Source organism: Hemicordylus capensis, chromosome 1 (assembly GCF_027244095.1).
Source record: "Hemicordylus capensis ecotype Gifberg chromosome 1, rHemCap1.1.pri, whole genome shotgun sequence".
NCBI classification, from domain to species: domain Eukaryota; kingdom Metazoa; phylum Chordata; class Lepidosauria; order Squamata; family Cordylidae; genus Hemicordylus; species Hemicordylus capensis.
The window spans coordinates 294,856,032-294,877,053 of NC_069657.1; the positions used below are offsets into that span (position 1 = coordinate 294,856,032).

The 21,022-nt window shown below is 42.2% G+C and overlaps 1 protein-coding gene across 6 annotated transcripts in view; it reads right to left on the reverse strand.

Moving 5' to 3' along the window:
* Positions 1–1,765: 1,765 nt before the first annotated feature.
* Positions 1,766–21,022, reverse strand: part of ELOVL5 (ELOVL fatty acid elongase 5) — a 78,271-nt gene continuing 59,014 nt past the window's right edge. For all 6 annotated transcript variants that reach the window (XM_053286375.1, XM_053286372.1, XM_053286373.1 and 3 more), the window contains 4 exons: positions 15,011–15,182; positions 11,556–11,680; positions 10,134–10,268; positions 1,766–4,541 (listed from right to left, as the gene is read on the reverse strand). In XM_053286375.1, the coding sequence (XP_053142350.1) occupies positions 4,410–4,541; positions 10,134–10,268; positions 11,556–11,680; positions 15,011–15,182 (564 nt within the window). In that variant the 3' untranslated portion in view covers positions 1,766–4,409. The remainder of the gene's footprint in view (positions 4,542–10,133; positions 10,269–11,555; positions 11,681–15,010; positions 15,183–21,022) is intronic.

A 21,022-nucleotide genomic window follows, 5' to 3' on the forward strand; every position in this document is an offset into this window, starting at 1 on the left:
ACTGCTCCTCTCCCAATGACACCCATGCAGAAGGCCCCAGGTTCTCTCCCTGGCATTTTCAAGATAGGAGAAAGAGAGACTCCTGCCTGCAAACCTTGGAAAAGCTGCTGCCAGTCTGTGTTGACTGTACGGAGCTAGATGGACCAATGGCCTGGCTCTGTATAAGCAGATTCCTATGTAACATGAAGGCTCCTCCTTGCAGTGGGAGCAATAGTATGCGGAGCTTTACAACCTCTGAAAAATGGAAGCTATATACCACCATTATCTTAGAGAGCACCTTCTTCTGTATAATCTCCACCACACATTAACGTCATCTGAGGAGGTCCGTCTCCAGTTACCACTGGTTTGTCTGATGGCGACTCAGAGGTGGGCCTTCTCTGCAGCTGCTCCTCGGTTGTGGAGTGCACTCCCGGCAGAAATCTGTAATTTGAGTTCACTACTGTCTTTCACGAGAGCCCTTAAAACCTATCTGTTTGGCCTGGCCTTCCAGGGTTTTTAAATTGTTGTAAACGGTTTTAAATGGCCTGTTTCTCCAGGGCTTTTAACTGTTTAATTTTTTAAATTAAATTGGTTTTATTCTATTTTTATAGTTTTGATTTTTAATTCTTAACTGGTTTTAGTTGTTTTTATTCTGTTGTAAACCACCCTGAGCCATTTTTAGAAGGGCGGTATATAAATCAAATCAAATAAAAATAAATAAAATAATAGGCACTAAGACCTCTGCTCCATGAGTTTTTTGAACTCCCCTTAAAGCCATCTAAGCTTTAGATGGAAAAGTAACTAGGGTAGGATTTGAAGCTGAAAATCTGGTGGGAAAAGGGTTAAGAATACCCCTCTTTCCTCTAGTCAAAATCTCACCCTCCCAAAGCTGTTTTGTAGTCACACCAATCTGGCTCGGTTTAACCTATCCAAACTGTAAAATGGGCACAGTTTAAAAACCACTCCTGTACTTAATTACTGTTAAGAGAACACTTACTACCAACTAGAGGTGAGCGAGCTCGCTCAGATAAAAGGGGATTGATTAGAACCGGACTGGACCCGATTGGCCCCGGGTCAAGCTGAACCAGCTCAGGAATCTACTGGTAAAGGGGGAAGGGGGGGGCCTTCCTTAAACCTTGATCGGGGAAGGGGATTAAAAAGTCACCTTTAAAGTGCCACTGGTAGCAGCTGTGGGGCGGGTGGGGTTGGCATTGCCCCCGCCCCGGCCTCCCCCTGAGTAGGTAGGCCTGGTTTGGGCCTCTGCCCAGGCATGATCATCAATGGAATGGCCTCCATGCATGCACAGAGGCCTGAACTGGGGCCTAACCAGCCCTGCCGACTCAGGAGGAAGCCAGCAGGGGTGGAGTGGGGAGCCGCCCAGGAAACCCACCCCCTGCCACTGATACTTGAAAAGGTAATTTTTGAATCCCTTCCCACCCCAGCTACGAAGCTCCCCTGCTTCCCCCTTTACTGGTAAAAGGGAATCCTTACCAGATTCCCCTTTACCAGCAGATTTCCAAGCCTATCAAACCAGCTCAGTTTGACCCTGAACTGAGTGTGCATGGAACTAGATTGGTCCAGTATGGCTTCTCCAGTTTTGTGTACATCCCGAGTAGCAAGTGGCACTATGTAGATAAATCAATTAAAAAACAAAAACCCTTAGTGTTATTTGTTTGCCCCATTAGAAAAATGTAGGCACTGAGCCTGTTTGCTATGAGAAGCGAGCATAAATTCAAAGCTGTATCAGATCCACTAAGCTGTAACAGTATTGAAATGCAGGCATGGGTAATCAAGAATGATTTAATGAATTAAAACAAAACATTAACAATGCAGATATTTCAGACAAGCTAGGGTTGGTTTTTTTTAATTTTTAGCACACATATTTAGACAGCATATTTGGAATGGTGAAGCTGCTGTATGAAATATGTAAAGACTTTGCAAATCAGTACCTAGAAACCAAGACACATAGACACATACTTTGAGAGCATTATATATATATATATTTTAAAACCCAAGATCTGATACTGTCTCTCTTTGCAAAAAGATGCAAAAGAAAATCCACAAGGCTAGTAGAGAGAACTTATTAGTTCCCTAACATCAACTGTGCAAAAACCATGATAAAAGTGATATAAATATCAAATCATAATTAATATATAAATTCAGGGATACAAGCAATAAGATGGCTAAACACAACAAAGTTCAACAAACGACATGTTAATAGGCTAGAACCCCATCATATTATGTAGCAATCTGTTACAGATGCCTGCTTTACAACAGACACTACAAGTGCAGGGGGAATTCTTACAAACCGGAATTCCAATACACACTTCTAAATAAACCTTTAACAAGCCAAAGAAGTACACGTGGGGAAGTACAGAACAGACACAAGGAAACAGACACTCATCACCAACGTGTTTCCAAGGGTTTTTCATGTGACAACAATAAAAATCTGGCATGGTCCAACTTGCAGATTTTGTAACTCCCCCCCCCCCTCCAAGAAGTCCTAATCAAAATATTTTGCTGCAGGCATGTTTTAAAGTCAATGGGCTGATGGATCTAAAGGGCTCCTTGAGGGAGCGGAAAGCATTTCCGCTCATATAATGGCCTCCCCAAATTTCTGCTGATTCCCCCCTTCCAGATTCAGCTCCATGCCACATCCTACTGCATTCAAGTGTCTCTTGACGCCAAGGATCAGCTTTTTTTGAAGGTCATGGGCAGCTGCAGTAGGAAAGAAGTCAGTAACCCCTGCCCTAGAAGAGAAAACCCGCTCGCAGTTCTTAAGATCCAACCCAATATTTGCTATACAAATAGCAACAGGAATGTCAACTTAAACATGGAAAATCAAAATCTCAAAATTACTTTTAAGTCACTTTTAAAGTGTAGTTTTAATCAAACAATTGTTTTTGAGAACATGGATGCATTATAACTGCTGCAATTCCCAGCAGATCTCTTAGCAGTTAAGGAAGTCACAGGTAAGTTAGATAAGGCTGCATCCCAGAGATTCACGCTGTGTGTTTAAGACCATCAACTATGGGGAGCTGTGGCTTTTGCCCAGTTCCTCCCTCAAAATGAAGGCAGTCTCATTTGAAGGCAGACCTAAGAAAGAGAGGACACATTTGTTTCTTCTCCAACTTCACCAGAACTTTTAAAAGCACAGAGCAAATTCTCCAAGTTGCAACCAGTTTTTATAAGGGAGTAAAATCCTGTCCACCTCATACATTCCCTAATGCTTAGAGAGCTGGCATTAAGTTGTATATACTGCTTAAGCATCAATGAATTTGCCATTACTTATGCAAAACAAAAACAAATTTTAAAAAAAAGGCTGTTGCAGGCATGTGATAGCTTAAGGAAAGCCGAAGACATGGAACTAAAAGACACCAAGCATAATCCAATAAGATCTCTTCAGACAGAAATAAATGGCTGTGCCCTTGCAGTGACCCTTTCCTTTCAAACACACAGATGAAGAAGAGTTACTCCAGAAGTGTGCCGTTTCACCGTAACATGTAGCAGACGTTTAACACTGCATCCTACACAGTACAGAAGAACAGTGACTTTGATGACCAAGTCTTGAAAGGAGTGAAGCATCTCAGAGTAGTTTCTGTACAATGCATGTTGTAATTGTGATTCCCGAACACAGAGCTCAGGCATTTCACATCAAGGGCACATGTGAAACATTTGCAAGCGAGTGCTTACCTAGGCTTTTCCAGGTTGTCACAAGCATTTTGAAGGGAGAAAGGCTCAATTTATACCCCTGTGTGCCCTCTCTAACGGACGCAACACATCTCTGTCTGGGTACTGATACCCGAATACCTTATGAGAAGTCACTCCTAGAGGGAAATATCTCCATACATTTTCAAAGCATTATTAAGTTTGGGCCCTGCTTTTATTTCAATTTAAGGCATGTGTGTTTTAAACTACTGAAAAATAAAAAATAAAAAACAAATAACTTTATTATACAAATTACAATCACATGCATTATCTACAGTTTAAAAATATGAGTTTGGATTACAGTTTTGAAATTGTGAATCATAATTCAGCACCTATCATATTGACTAGTAAGGCAACAGTAGTGTCTATATATGTATATATATATACACACATATATACACATACATACACACATGCACGCACACACACACGCACACGCACACACACACACACACTCTACAATAATACTCCCTTCCACAGTTTATACTTGGATCTTGGACCAACCAGTATTATTAACATCACCAACTTTTAGTCTACTGAATAGTTTCTAGGATGTTTTGCACTGGTTAAGTCCTACATAAATTGCCTCTATTCTAGGCAGGAATAGTTACAGTAGCCATCAAGAGTTATCAGTGCACAACACATATTGTGCTTACAATCAGATGATTTTTTGTTGTAGTTGTTGCCGCCTGGAATATCAAAATGGTTTTTCAGTTTTGCCTTCAATCCTTTCTTTGTTTTCGTTGCTTCACATTGTTCTCAAGGGAAGAAAAGCTATTTGTGTACCCGTTCACAGCAGCCGCAGAGCCATTCTGGTAGTCTTTCCTTCTGGAGGCTGCCTTTTTGTTGTAAGTCTTAAAAAACCAAACAAAAGTCAGGAGTGAGCTTTTGTCACAGCAACAAGAGATAGTTGATGCATTTAAGCCACCCCACCTTCACACTGATTTGAAGCAGGGAGACATACAGAAATGTTTAAGAAACATGTTATATGGGCATAATTTCCCATCTACACCCCGCCACCTTATTTTGTCCACGTAACCATAGTCTCTTTGATCAGAGACTATAGTACATACTCTTTTTCCAGTGTACATCACAGACAGTGACAGAGCCATCACACCATTCTAAAGTCTCTGAAAAAGCTACCCTCTGCCTCAGCCTAAGAAGTCAATCACCTGAAGTAGAAACAAATTTAGGTATGAACTAAAGCACCTACATTTCGTGAAGCCACCATCTTGGATCAGGCTGCATGACATCACAAACCACATCATTTGTGTGTCCCTACGTGGCACATCATCTCTACCAAAATTGGTGCAGGCATTGCAAAGTTGTTGGGGTCGGGGGAGTGAGGATACATAACATGGATGGACAGGCGATCTCATAATTCTTTCCATGCGGAACGCAGGCTAAAAGTGGAAGAAAACCACTCCTTTCCTCTCAGGAATGCTCTATCATGCATGAACAGTGGTTTGTTTGTTCAAAAATTTAAAAAAGAATAACCCAATTGAATTGCCACTCACAATTTCCAGTTTACATTTCTATTCTATTGACTTGTACGGACCTATTTGGGAAACAGGTGTGAGAACAAGACCTTATATCCCACACTACCTATTTCCTCTTGACATCTTTGCAACAAACAGTCTTCTGGTACAGGACAATAAGCAGAGAGTCGATCTCAAGTAGGAACAGTCAAATATAACAGTCAAACAGAAAATATTCTTTGTAGATTGTATGGTTATTTTTATGTATGTATTTTAATTTTTTTAATTAGATCTGTTTTTATATTTGAGCATAATATTTTAATTGTGTAATTTTTATAGTCCTGTTTTATTTTTTTCTATGTGAACCACCTTGTGATAGTTTTTAATGAAAGGCAGGATATAAATTTAATAAATAAATAAATATAAAAACAAAAGTTATTGGAGGTATAGCCAATAACACCAAAGTACAAAAGCCAACCCAAAGTATGTTCACCTAGCAGTAAAGATACTGAAGTTCCACATATCTGGGTACTGATGGGAGTCCATCAGTAGGACTCCCCCATGTCCTGCCCAGTCATCATGCATATATTATGCAGTTATAAAGATCCCATTGTTGGTTTGGGGCTATTAACATCTAAGTGTGGACGCTCCCCACATTGCTATTCAAAATACTGTTTTCACAAAGATAAACAAACAAAAACAGAGCCCTAGAGTAGAAGAACTGTCCCACATCCAAAGTTCTTTCCTGCTACTGGAAACAAACATAAACATCCTCCTCCCCACTATTAGAAGTATGGCCTATGTGCCTACAATATATAGCGACTATAACCACTATATGCAGTTTCTCTTGTTCTGTGAGCAGGGGCTATATTGACTATGGATACAAGCCATTTCATACAGCGTGCACTAGATCTATCGTGATTCAGGAGATGGAGTTTTACTAATTACAGAAACTGCCTAATGCAGTGCACAACTCTATACTGTAGCTTCTACCCCCAGGCTAGAGAAAATCAGTTGTGCTGAAATCAGTGGGGCAAGTTACTGTAATTGTGATGAACAATGATCTTATGATCCAATGAGACTTAAGCATAATTAGCTTTCTCCGTACTGGGGCTATCATGAAAAAACCACAAAGTCATTGCGACCGGCTGAGTAAATTTCCATGGCAGTAAGTTTCATTTTTTTAAAAAATCCCTACCATGTGAAACCCATAAAACGTGACCTGGGCATGTCATTCATGCCCAGGGAATTCAAATACAGAGAAGTGAAGCCAACTCTTTGCATGATGCATATAAGCTGTGCAACAGACTTCCTTTCTTCCTGGAAAGCAGTGGCTTAAAAGGGAGTGAACTTTCTCTTTTCAATCTGCTCCATACTCCCCCTACTGTTGTTGTGCGTAGAACAAGGGGAGGGTCTCGGCCTGCCTTATGGTAGAACCAGGATTGGGCTTCAGTTTTGTCAGGATTTATTCAAGAGCTTTTCTAAAAACATCAGATGAAGTTTTCCATATCAGAAATTTCTGTCACACGTTACTGTATCAGCACCATCAGATCTTATTTAGACAACTCATCTTCCCAAACTGCACAATAGGGAAGCATGTGGAGGCAACTTGAAGGAGATGCTGAGAGTTTATCGGCTGTTCTGCCCTTCCTAATTGCTCTAACACTGAGCAGCTGGGCCAACTCTGCCCCATAGGCTGAGACAGAGAGAGTTTTCCCTTCCAGCAGGTCTACCACCTCTTTGAACTTGGAGAACAGTGCCAACATCTCACAGAACCTCACCTTTACTCTGTAATGCCAGGTTGGTCCAAAATAAGTCTGAGAGCATCCATGACTCAATTATGGATGAAGAAGCTGACCTGGTGTGTATTAATGGAGACCTGGTCTGTTTGGTCCCAGCTTCTCTGGGTGGGTTATTCTGTGGGGGAGCAGGTGAGAGGAAGTGGGCAGGGAGGTGGGGTGGTTGTGGTCTATAAAAATAACATCTTCCTAACCAGGGTCCATGTCAGGAAATTGGCCTATATTGAATGTGTGTGCCTAAGTCTAGGGACTAAAGATAGAAGGGGACTTCTACTGGTGTACAGATCACCCCACTGCTCAACGTTGTCCCTAAGTGAGCTGGTGACTTTGATTGCAAAGTTGGCACCGGAGTGGCCCAGGTTGCTGGTGGTGGGGGACTTCAATGTTCATTTTGGAAGCTGGTCCCAAAGGAGTGGCTCACGAGTTCATAGTGGCCATGACGACTAAAGGCCTATCCCAATTGGTTTCTGGATGCATGCTGCTGATCACATGCTCAATTTGGTCTTTTGCTCTGATCAGGGTGATGTTCTATGGGTGGGGACTGCTGTCATCTCCTCATTGTAATGGATGGATCACCATCTGGTTAAGTTAGGACTTGCAACCACAACCCACCTCTGCAATGGTGAAGGACCTATTAGGTTGTTCTGCCCCAGAAGGTTATTGGATCCAATAGAATTCCAATAAGCTTTGGAAGGGTTTGGAATTGGCTCTGCTAGCAATTCTTTTAATGCTCTGGTGCAAATATGGAATAATGAATTCACTAGAGCAGTAGAAACAATCATGCCTAAGTGTCCTCTCCGACCTACTTCAAAGTCAGCCCTGTGGTATTCGGAAGAACTACGGGAGCTGAAGGGGCAAGGTAGATGACTAGAGCGCAACTGGAGGAAGACTTGGCATGAGTCTGACAGGTTGCAACATAGAGCACATTTGAAGATCTATACTCTGGTAGTGCAGGTGGCAAAGAAGTGGTTCTTTTCTTTCCATATTACTTCCACATATTCATGTCCAGCAGAGTTGTCTAGGATTGTGTCTGTGGGGGGGGGGGCTGGTTCAGGCCCCCTCTCCCTTGAATTTGAACTTGGTTCATCACTCACTGCAATGTCTTCAATTTTTTTAATTTTTAATTTTGGTGGATAAAATCTCAGTTTAACTCCTGAGGATGTGGACAAACTGCTTTGGGGTATGTGTCCTACTACCTGTTCTTTTGACCCATGGCCAACTTGGCATATTTCATCTGGTAATTGTATCATTAGAGAGGGTCTGGTAAATATTATAAATGTTTCTCAGAGAGAGACTAGGATGCCTCCTTGTCTTAAAGAGGCTGTTATTAGACCTTATTTGAAGAAACCTTCATTGGATCCCTTGGAGTTGGCTAATTACAGACCTGTTTCTAATCTTCCATGGCTGGGCAAGATGATTGAGCAGGTGGTTGCTCTCAGCTCAGGACAGTTTTGGATGACACAGATTATCTAGACCCATTTCAAACTGGCTTTTGAGTACGTTATGGGGTTGAGAATGCCTTGGTCGGCCTAATGGAAAATCTCCAATTGGCTATTGACAGAGGGTGTGGGACTCTGCTGATCCTTTGGGATCATTAACCATGGTATCCTTCTGGGTCGCTTGAGGGAGGTGAGATTGGGTGGCACTGTTTTACAGTGGTTTCATTCCTGCCTCTCTGGTAGATTCCAGATGGTGTAACTTGGAGACTGTTTTGCAAAGCGAGGGCTGAAGTACAGAGTTCAACAAGGCTCCATACTGTTCTTTAAAATCTACATGAAACTGTGGGGAGCAATCATCAGGTGGTTGGGTGCTGGGTGTTATCAATATACTGATGACACCCAGATTTACTTCCCCATGTCGACCTCATCAGGAAATGGCATATCTTCCCTAAATGCCTGCTTGGAGGCAGTCATGGGCTGGATGAGCGATAAAAAACTGAAACTGAATCCAAATAAGATGGAAGTACTGACTGTGGACCCAAGAGACTGTTTAGAACTGCCTGTTCTGGATGGGGTTACAGTCCCCTTGAAAGATCAGGTACATAGCTTGGAAGTGCTCCTGGACCCAAAGCTCTCCCTGGTTTCTCAGGTTGAGGTGGTGGCGTCTGTTATGTCCATTTCTGAAGGAAAATGACCTTACAACTGTGGTGCATATCCTGGTAACCTCTAGGCTTGACTACTGTAATGCACTCTACGTTGGGCTGCCTTTGGAACTAGTCCGGAAACTACAATTGGTACAGAATGTGGCAGCCAGACTGGTCTCTGTGACAACCCAAAGAGACTATATAATACTAATCTTAAAACAACTGTACTGGCTGCTGAGATGTTTCTGAGAGAAATACAGAATGCTGGTTATCATCTATAAAGGTAGGTGAAGAAAAATGAAAAGCACCAAATACAGTTGCAAATGAAGAGACAAAAGCCCCATGGTGCTGTAAACTTATTTGAGCCCAACACATTCGGCCGAAGCCTTCTTCAAGGGCAAAATCTTATCCACCGTAATCCTGTTAAAAAAAACACCTTTCTTCAAGAACAGGAAACAATATCTTGGACTACCAAAGTTGATGGAGCATACTTGCTGCTATCTTACTAATGTGAGCTTGTCGAAATGCGTTGGGCTTAAATAAATAAGTTTACAGCACCATGGGACTGTTGTCTCTTCACTTGCAACTATTATCTATAAAGCCCTGAAAGGCTTGGGTCCAGGTACTTAAGAGAGCGCCTTCTCTGTCAAGAACCCTGTCGCCTATTAAGATCATCTGAGGAGGCTGGGTTACAGTTGCCACCAGCTCATTTGGTGAGTCAGGACCAGGCCTTCTCTGTGGCTGCCCTGGGGGTTTGGAATATGCTTCCTGTTGAAATGAGAGCATCTCCTTCTCCGTTTGCTTTTAGGAAGACTCTCAATATGCACCTGTTTTCTCAGGCTTTTAACTGAACATTTTAAACTGCTCAATGTGCTTTTATTCTGTCTTATGAATTTCAACTGTTTTTATACTGTTTTTACATTTGTTGTATGTTTAACTTTGTACACTGCCTAGAGATGCACATACTAGGCAGCATAGAAATGTGATACATACATGAGATTTCAAAATTAATTTCAAAATAAGATATTAGGAAGAATAAGCTTTCTTGTTCTGTTCTGGGATCAAGCTACAGTAAACTTAATTTACCTGAATATAGAAGTTTGTGAAAAGGGTAATCAAGGAGATCATGTAGCCTATCTGGAAGTACAGCCATCCCATAGGAAATGCACAAGGCCAAACAACCCCACAGCTTGTCTGGAAGATTGTCAGGACAAATTGAATCTGTAAAGTAATGGGGAAAAACAAATTGGCATATGATAAAACAGAAAAACCACCATCACAGCACATTTGAGCCATTTCCAAATTAGTATCTCTGGGCAGGAATACAAAGATTTTTTAATTGCCTCTAGTATTTGGCTGTCACAGAAGTTGGTATAATGCCCCTTTAAAGGCTAGCATCAGGATTCCATCCTCCTCTCCAAGTAGGGCTGGAGTGGCACTGATTGCCCTGTACAAGTGATGTTTAGTATTTCTAATAAGTGTTGAAAAAAGTATTGATCAGCCTGTAGTGATCAGCCTCCTCTCCCTATAAAGAGTTAATTGGAAATGAACCCTTGTCTTGACTGACAGGCTGGTGAGCTCCAGGGCTCAGCCAAACAGCACACAAGGTGGGTGGGACCTAGAGAGCTGTTGCTAGGAAGAAGGGAGTTCTTTGTAGAGAAGAAACTAGGCTGGAGGTGCTGAGAAGGACATGTGGCCATGGAGGTTGGCTGCAGGAGAATAACTCTGCAGATTCTTGAAAGATAGGAGGGCAGGAAGCTTGAATTCTTATCAGGAATTTGGTGAGTTCAAGGCAAGGAGCCAGGACTTATGGCTTTGGGAAGTTTAGTAAAGGGAGAAGTTGGTTTAGTCAGACTTTGCGTTAGGGATGATATATTTCTTTGGTGTGTGTGCTTTTGCATATTCCTGATACTGCTCTATTATTGTTTACTTGTAACGTAATTAAAATAAGAAACACTAGCCTATGCCTATTCCTACCTAGGATGTTTCCAAAGGCTCTAAACATTTAAGCATGCATGAAGACAACCTATTTTTGTAAGCCCACTAAGTATTCTTAACTGTATTAATTGAGGGTTTTTTTCTGGGTTATCGCACCCCAAGCCCAGAGAGTTTCTGTAGACAAAAGAGGTGGTGGTGGCAGCATTTTGAACCTACCGATGATACAGAATAGTTTTAGGAGAAGCCTAGCCAGGCAGCTCAGCAGGGATGATTCAGCATTTCTTTCCCTCACGTGAGCTTGCCTTGAGACAAAGGCTTTAATCCGCTATAGAGCCTCTTCTATCACCCAGGATTGCAGCAACACAGGCCAAGAGCAGAAGCCTGCACTGCATGTTCATTGCTAGAATAAAAATTCTGGTTATCACTGCAGGCTACTCCCAGGTCCCCTGATTGCACAGAGCTGCTTACAGAAGGGCATTTGATCTTTCCCCACACAGTGCTTGCTAGCTTCAGTTTGGGAAAAGCTGCTTCAAGCCCCAAAAGGAAGAACAGAGGTGTAAAGCAACTCACCAGCTGCCCTTGAGTGATATACTTCTTCCACCAGAGATATGGACGCATGGATGGAACAGCCGATAATCCATAGTAGGAGTACATGAGGACATGGATAAAGCTGTTCAGAGTGGCACCAAAATAGGCTAAAAATGAGAAGAAGAAGAAAACCTGTAACATTCCTCTGTAACAATAATGACTGCAGCAAAAGTGATTTTAACAATTGCCCCCCTCCCTTTCTCTCCCTCTCATGAAGTTGATCTAGCTGAACTCTTGACAAAAAATTTCAACTCGGATTAAATACAGTATGAATAGAAAACACAAAAGGGTGGGTGGGGAGAAATGGTCCTTCCTTTTTTAATTTAATGAAGAGACTGCTCAACTCCTTGGCCTTTGGGGTCCTGCAAGGCTATGTATTGTCCCCCATGATGTTTAACAGCCACATAAAACTGCTGGGAGAGGTTATCGGGGGCTTGGATTGAAATGTCATCAATATTTTATACTGCCCCAAACCCACATCCCATATGCAGATAACACTCTGCTCTACCTTTCTCTGACATCAGATCCTAGGGAAGCAGTGGATGTGCTGAACTGGGGGCTGGAGACAGTGGTGGGCTGGATGTGTGGACTGAGCAAACTGAGGTTGAATCCAGACAAGACAGAGGTGCTGCTGGTCAGTAGAAGAGCCAATCAGGATAAGGCAATTCAACCAACTCTGGATGGGGTTGTATGCCCCTTGAAAGAGCAAGTGTGCAGCTTTAGGATGTTGCTGGGCCCAGCTCTGCTTTTGGATGCTCAGGTGGAGGCAGTGGCCAGGGGTGCCTTTGCACACCTTCGGCTAGTTTGCCAGCTACAGCTCTTTCTTGAGAAGGCAGATCTGGCCACAGCTATCTATACCTCAGTCACATTGTAGCTGGATTACGGCAATGCACTCTGCATGGGGCTACCCTTTAAGAATATTCAGAAGTTTCAGTGGCTTCAGAATGCAGCTGCCAGGGTTCTCTCTGGAACTGCTCACTCAGAGCATATTACACCCATTTTGAAAAAGCTGCACTGGCTGCCAATTTGTTTCCGAGTCCAATTTAAGGTGCTAGTTATTATTAACTTTAAAGCCCTTAATGGTTTGGGCCCTGGATACCTGAAGGACCCCCTGCTCCCAAGGGTTCCCCGCACCTGCCCAACAAAGGCCATCAGGGAATACTTTGCTGTGTGTGCCAACATTGAGAGAGACTAAATTGTCATGCACACAGGACAGGGCCTTCTTGCTGTTGCCCCCAGGCTCTGGAATGCTCTGAATGCAGTGAATGTCTGTTCTTTGACATCTGTGGCTTCTTTTAAAAAACAACAAGAGACCTTGTTATTTGTTCAGGCTTTCATTCCTTAGGGGTTACCAGGCCCCTCAGTTCTCCTGTTTTTGCTGTCTTTTTTTGGGGGGGTGGGGGTGGTGGATTTTACTATTTAACTGATTTTTAAGGTTTTAAATTATTTTTATGGAATTTTATTGTATTTTAACTTTTGTAAACCACCTTGGGATGATTTATTAAAGGTGGTATAACAATTGAACAATCAAATAAAAAATAAATAAAATATACACACACATTAGTCTAGGATATTTAAGTTGTATTCCATATCTTCCTGAATAGAAGACAACTCTAGATTTCAAATGACACCCTTGAAAAACAGAGGTTAAATACATTTTATTTACTCAAAAGAAAAAAAAAATCTTTAAGATGATATTTATTTTGTTAGTCAAAATGTAATGATGAAGAAAACATTTTTAGATGAGCTGAAAATGCTATGAAATGGTGATCTGAGGTCACACTGGCTACATAAATTGGGTTCACCTGCTTTAATTGTAATGAGCCCCTCCCCAAACCCAGCTTGGGTTTTGAGAGGAAGCTACAAATTGCAGGGTAGTAGCCTAATGGCGCAGCAGGGAAATGACTTGTCTAGCAAGCTAGTTGCCAGTTCGAATCCCCGCTGGTATGTTTCCCAGACTATGGCAAACACCTATATCGAGCAACAGCGATACAGGAAGATGCTGAAAAGCATCATCTCACAATGCACGGGCGATGGCAATGGTAAACACTTCCTGAATTCTACCAGAGACAACCACAGGGCTTTGTGGTTGCTAGGAATTGACACCGACTCGATGGCACACTTCACTTTACTTTACAAATTGCAAGAGATCCTCAGCCCCCTCACAACTGTATCCCTCACAGTTCAGATACAGTTGTGTGAAACAAACACGCATTCATCCCGAGACAGTGGTTAGGGAGTGTTCACCCCTCCACATACCAACGCAGATGGAAGAGAGCCATTTAGTACAGTTTGAACAAAGGCTGCACTGGATGCTCTGCATCTGAATGGGTTTTCTCAGCACAGATGGACATCCAGATGTGCATCTGCATGTAAGTCTCTGTGCATGGTTCCTGGTCCAGATAGGGCATCCAAGTACGATCACTGCTTCTTAACATTTCTCTTTTGCTGAATGGGTGTGGCAGCTGCAGCTGCTTTCTGCATTCCAGATACCACTGATGTGGTGACTGCCCCTACAAGCTATAGGAAAAACATTTTCAAATGATATGGACCCCATGTAGGGCCAGTGTCATGTGGTAGAGGTTGGTGGTTTTTTGTTTTTGCTTTAGCAATTTCTCACAGTACACAGAATGGTCTTGTGAGGAGTTTTTTCCTATTTTCAGGGCACAAACGACACATGCACCCAACCCAAGCAACACTGCAGGAGAGAAGTAACATTTGGCAAGATTCAAAGCTATGAAAAAAAAACACACACACACACACACACGGCAAGCTGCATGAGGGTGGGGGGGGGGGGAAGGCCTTGTTTAGCTTTTTGCTACTGCCACTCTGTGTAATGCAACAAATTAAAGGAATGGGCACCCATTAGCAGCCAGAAACTTAGGTTTTGAGCTCTCTTTACTAGAAATTGTACACACAGCAAGCCTTCAAGCTGGCCAGGGCCATAGCGTTGTGAGCTGTGGTGACCTGACCCTCTTAAGGATATGCTAGGTTCCTCTCTGAATGTTGAGCTTTCATTTCAAAAGAAGAGGAAAATAATCTTCAGCCCATTTTGTTGTGGAGATATAAAATAAAAATGCACAGAGGTTGTATTGTATAGACTGCTTATTAGGACTTTTCCTCTCACCTTCCAGGGTTTTAGCCAATGCATGCAAGGACACCTAAAACTGAGAAGCACTTATTTTTAAAACATAAACAGATTAGGGTACCTGTATTTACATTCTACAATAATTCTACACTCTCTCACCACAACATATCTGCCTGTGGGCCTGAAGTTTGTTTATAAATTATAGCCAAGAACAGGCATGAGTTTTGTGATGTCACTCTTGTAAACTTCCAAGCAAACCATGTTTCTCTGGGAAGCACACTTTGCACACACCCACAGCTCTTTCAGGAAACACACACAGGTCCCCATGAAGAGTTACAAGTTTACTTACAGTGGCCACAAGGCACCCAGTTCATAACAAACCACCAGATGTTCAGCATAGTTGCATGGTGGTAGACGTGAAGAACAGTGATCTGATGGTTATTTTTCCGTAAAATGAAAAAGAATGTATCCATAAATTCAATGAGCTTTGAGAAGTAGTACCACCAGAGGACATGTATGATCTAGAGAGGGGGGGAAAACACAGTTCAGGCATTTGCTCCATTTTATCACCACAAATGAATGAAAACCAACAAACTCGTGTGTCATGGATTAACATACATCAGTTAAGGGCCTATTTCCTTGACCCAAGAATAGCCTCCTCCTCCCAAGATTCCAGTGATGAATGGTCAATGGGCCAAAATGTTCTTCAGAGGCTGACAGCACCAAGTTAGGTTTGCAACAGCATGCTAAAGAGTGACTTGAAAGTGGAAGTATCCAATCCTGGCCATCAGGAAGTCTTAACTAACTTTGGCCGACAATATGCAACAGTTGTCTGCCCTCAGTTTCCAACTGTAACAGCAACAGAAAACAGGGTTGTCAGGTGCTCACCCTGACATAGCGACAAACTCGAAAGAGTGTGAGCAGCAGTAGCAACTCCTGCCCACTATTCTAATCATTCTTGATCCACTGTTCTCCCCATCTGCTGTGGCAAGCAGATCATGGCCGTTATAGGCAGGAGACAAAACATGGATGCTGGGTGAGAGAATGCTGGTGAAGCAAGGCAGAAGACCCTGCCAGTGCATAGTTTCTTGTGGCCTCCAAGATCCTAAAGCGATGTCTCCAGGTCAATGCTTAATGGGAAATTGAGTGCCCAATATAAAGCAATGGTGGGAGTCTTGTTTCAGAGTTGACACACCTGTAGATCCTGAAGCACGCATTTGAATTTTTTACTACGAGGTTGTTTAATGATTCCCTGCAGGCAGTTATTTGCCATGCAGAGTTTATTTTTAACACACCAAGTGCTTTCCAAGATTTATATTGTCATAACATAAGCAACTTGCAAGCTTAAGATCATGGCTATTCCTATTACCAGATTTACTCCTTTCCTCCGTCTGACAGCAATATGCTCATGACTACTGTTTAGAGCCCAATGGTGGCCTGTACGCTGTATTGGGGTGGGGGTGGGGGTGGAAAATAAGCCGCAGGTGTGGCTTGTCCCCACTCTTCTTGCTCCATCTTGGCTGCCTTGCTCTCCCTTGCCTCACCACTGTGTTAGCCTCAGGTGCATGGGCTGGCCATTGGCTGGGTTAGGGAATTGGGCAAATAACCAGCATGCATGCCTGGAGTTAATGCTAGGTGAAGGAGGGCAAGGCAGCCAGGGCAGAAAAAGTAGAGTGAGAATGAGCTGCACCTGCCCTATCCATATGGGCAGGTGCAGCGACAGCTGAGAGTTGAACCCAGATGCAACATCCATTGGGTCTCCTGATATAGCACCACAGATATTGGCCACAGTTCTGAGAACTGTGCAACCAACTCTACAATCTCTGCTGGGATTTTGTAACACACTATACACACTCTGTCCACACCAAAATACTCAGGGGAATTTCAAAACCAGTTTGTGATACAGCAGAATGTACAGTATGCATGTTGTTCAAAGAAGAGTCATGAGTCCCACTGGGCAGATTCAAGGCCTTGGGAATGCCTGAGGCAGCAGTTTGGATTCTGGCCACAAAGCTGAAACCATACCTAAAGAAAAAGGCACAATAATTTCCACACCTATTAAAGCATACCTCAGGTGCACAGGGAGACACAAGGGAGAGATTTAGTCTCTATATTGCTACCGTGATCTCTGAAGAACAATCTGAGCAACAAACAGAAGATAATACTACTGTATTCTCCAAAAGAGATTGCTTTCTCCAGCATGGAGAGACTAAGGCACAGAGGATTGGTGATATGGGCGAGATCCATCTCTGTGCATACTCTTGTAACCGTGACAAGACTTAATATTCTGGTCCCACAAATATACCAAAACCTGTGTTAAGGATATATTATAGGCCATAAAACTGTAAAACTATACAGTATGTCTGAGGACCATACTTTAATAACTTCATTGGCCCTGATATGGCTGCTCATGGTTATAATGCACAAGAAGTCCCAATATGGACTGTGGCAAATAAGATAAACTAGCTGGGCTGGGCGCAGAGCATCTGCACCTCTAGTTCTCCCCCATTCCCTGCCCCCATTGTCCCCCCTGACACTCCAACCCCTGGCACTCCTGCCTTGTGCCCAGCAGGTGGGGCCAGAGAGGGAGGCTGCGCCACCCTATCCACCCCCTGCCACCACCACCCCCCCAGTGCTTCTGCCTTTTGGCTGGCAGGCGGGCTGGAGAGGGAGGCTTCACTGCTCTCTCTGCTGCCGCCATCGCCATTTTCTCCCCCATCCCCGTGGCTAATCGGCTGCTGCTGCTAATTTTTGCGAGAGCTGCCACACATGGGATTAGCCACGGGTAAGTCTCAAGAGAAATAAATAGATACATAGATAGATAGAACAGCTTCAAGCCTGCTACCAAGGGCCCAGTACAGATTGGGCCTTCCAGTGGTGACATTTACGGGGGGGGGGCAGATTTCATTGGAACCTTTTTTCAAGAGCAATTAGCACTTGCTGGAAGCCTGATCTAGATTGAGATCATGGAGCTTAGTCTCCCCTGCCCCTAGTCTTAATATAACATTCTTGCACTTGTTATTTATGTGTAAAAAAGCAAGCATGTCAGGGTAATAACATAAATAAAGTCACATCTACCTAGTTTAGTCCAACACTGAGTATTTGGACACAAATATATCAGAAAGATGAGGAGACAGATCATCTACAAATATATGGTGGGTATCTGATTTGAAGAACAACTTTTTCTTCTGGAGAAATTTTAATTATATCTCCTAAAATACTTTTCTATTCTAAAGGAAGTTGACCTTGAGCCTAACATGCTTAAAAAAAAATAAAAAAAATGGGGGGGGGCCTTGAACTTTTCCTCCAATTAAACCCCTCTCCCATGCTAGAAGAGAAATGTATCTTATAATGTCCATAATTTCATGAATTAAAGAAAGAGTAGGGTGCAACCTGCCAGTAAGTGTGCAAGTTGAACCATTTTGTAACAGTGAGCGTTCTGTCGTCAGTTTTAAGCCCCTACACCATCCTCACATTATCCAAGAGAGACTTTCTTTTTTATCCTTTGCTCTTACAGCAGTCAATTAGGCTATTATCTCAGAGCCAGTGTGGTGTATTTGACAGAGTGCTGGGCCTTGCTTGAAGACACCCAAGCACAAATCTCTGCTTAGTCACAAAACTGCCAAGCCAGTTTCTCTCAGACTAGTCTCCCTAATAGGATTGTTACCAATATTATACTGCTCTGAATAACTCCAAGGAAGGGTAATATATGGGATGTTATGATAGTGAGATTCTGCAAACTGAAAAAGGAAATATTGCTGAAAAATTAGAGAGATGTCTTATCATTATTTCAAAGTCTATGTCTCAACTGAGACACATCGAGATAATCACGTGATACAGCCTGCTAGGACTGTACCACTTCAGACTGAAGACGGGGGGATTATATGTTATTCTAATAATATCCTGCACCTAGGTTCTAAACTAGCCCTCGTCCTGATTTTATAAATGCAAGGAAATTGTTGCTGATTTAAATTTAGAGGGAACATTCAAAAACCCCACTGCAGTCTAACGTAGTACCCTCTTCTTGGGACTGACATCTTAATATGACAGTTCAGAACATCACAAGAACAGTCTTTAAATTCTGCAGTACAGAAAGCCAAAGATTCAAGAACCCTACCTAAGAAGTTAGACTACTGGTTGCTGGTAACGTTAACAACCTAACTAGAATTAACATTTGTCAGCCATCAGATCAAAACCTACCTAAACACATCTGGAGGGAGCCCTTGTGCCAAAGATTCCATTAAGAAGGTATTCCTCACCCTTTGGACTACTGCACATTTAAAATATTTTCCAGATTTTAAAAGACCAACGTGCATCAGGAAAACCTATTAACCCCCAGTTTGGTACAGGACAAAGAACACAGGTGAAAATGTATTTGCTAATTTTCCTAGAGAAAGTCGCAAATAGCCCAGAATTGTCATTAAAGAAGTACCCACTAGCCCAGTTCAGACATCACACAGAACCAAGTTTTAATCACGGTGTTGTTCACAAGCCTCAGGCTCATGTGAAGGGAGGATATTTTAAACTTGCAGTCCTGATTTAGAACAAACTGATATTTGACATGACATCCAAACCTGACTTTGTCTAACTAGAGTTTATGGCCATGCCGAGATATGAAACTGGGATCAATTTCATATCCTGGCTTGTTCATAAACTCTAGTAAGAATAAACATCGAGTTGTAGGGTTTGCATGTCAAATCCCGGTTTGTTCTAATCCAAGACCAGAACTTTAAGACTTCTGCTCTTCTTGAGCAAGGGGAGACAGGCTCACAAATGTCCTGCAAAGACATGATTCCACATGTCTGAAGACATCCACCATCTCTGCAAATGCTGCTGCTTGTTCACTTATTTCTTTCTTTTCAGGTTTAAAAATATTGCTGCTGTTCACAATCTAATTTTATCATATTATATAATGAGCTGAACACTATGCTCCCGTCTCAGACTATCCTCTGGAGGAATATTAGATACTTGATTCTTTGTCACTAGTTATTAACATTCTTTCATTTTAAACTGTCACATGCAAATGCCAGTAAGTGTTTCCTTAGGAGTGTTTAGTGCTATGAAACAAAAGAACTGAAAATTGAGGAATTAAATGATTAGGATTCTTATTCCTTCGTTTGTTAAAATTGGTGGGGTAATTTTGAGGCATTATGTCCCAACTAGAGACAAAGTTAAAAATAGTTTTGTGTCTAAACTTACTTCTGACAGTAGGCAGACTGCAGAATAGCCTTTATAAGATTTTTGCTTGTTGGACACTGACAGGTAAAGAAACCTTTCTGGGACATCAGGCAAGCTATTGTAATGTTGACAGTGTTGGCATGACAAATTTTCCTGCATCCTTCAAAGAAAAGAATGAGATTTTCAAGCTCGCCCCTTCTCACTCTGGCAAAATGATTAGCCAAGGCAGCACAACATCTTATGTTTCTTTTTAGATTGTGAGCCCTTTGGGGACAGGGAGCCATCTTATTTATTTATTATTTCTCTGTGTAAACCGCCCTGAGCCATTTTTGGAAGGGCGGTATAGAAATTGAATTATTATTATTATTAGCAGCAGCAGCAGCAGCTTGATGCAGGTTCCATTCCCTTGTAGCAGAAGTTTTACAAAGGAATGGTTGTGCCTCAACCTTGCCCTTAAAATTTTGAGAAGAAAAAGTCAGCCACTGCATGAGTAGATACTAAACTCAAACTTCTACAATGCAGTTTTATCCCAAACAAGCATCTTTCTCCAGTGTTATATTTATTTAATTGATTATTACACTTCTGGATCACCTCATCCAACGGCTCTGGGCAGTTTACAAAACCAGAACAAAAAATTCATTCAGAAATCAAAATTAAAAACATAAAAACTAAACGATCCAAACAATTTAAAATAGTTAAAAACAAAATGATTTTAAAAGGAAGGTCAAACGAAACAAATAAGTCTTAAAGGCCAGTAATGTATTTAAACCACAAATTTCTGAGAAGAATGCATTCCACAACCCATGAGTAGCTACAGAGAAAGCCCGGCCCTGAGCTACCACCAGCACAAGTCTCTCTCACACAGGAGTCACAGCCATTCTTGCATATCTTGTGTAATTAAAAACCTAGGGGATATCTGTATACAATGTGAAAACTCCCTGTTTTATATACCAGTGTATTGATGCTTTTGAACTTAGGTGCTGGAGAAGACTTTTGAGGATACCATGGACAGCCAGGAAAACAAACAAATGGATCAATTCAGAATTTTCACTTGAGGCACAAATGACCAGGCTCCAACTATCATACTTCAGACACATTATGTGAAGATCCAGCTCCCTTGAGAAGTCCATAATGCTGGGGGGAAAGCTAAAGGAAAGAGAAGAGGACGACCAGCAGCAAGGTG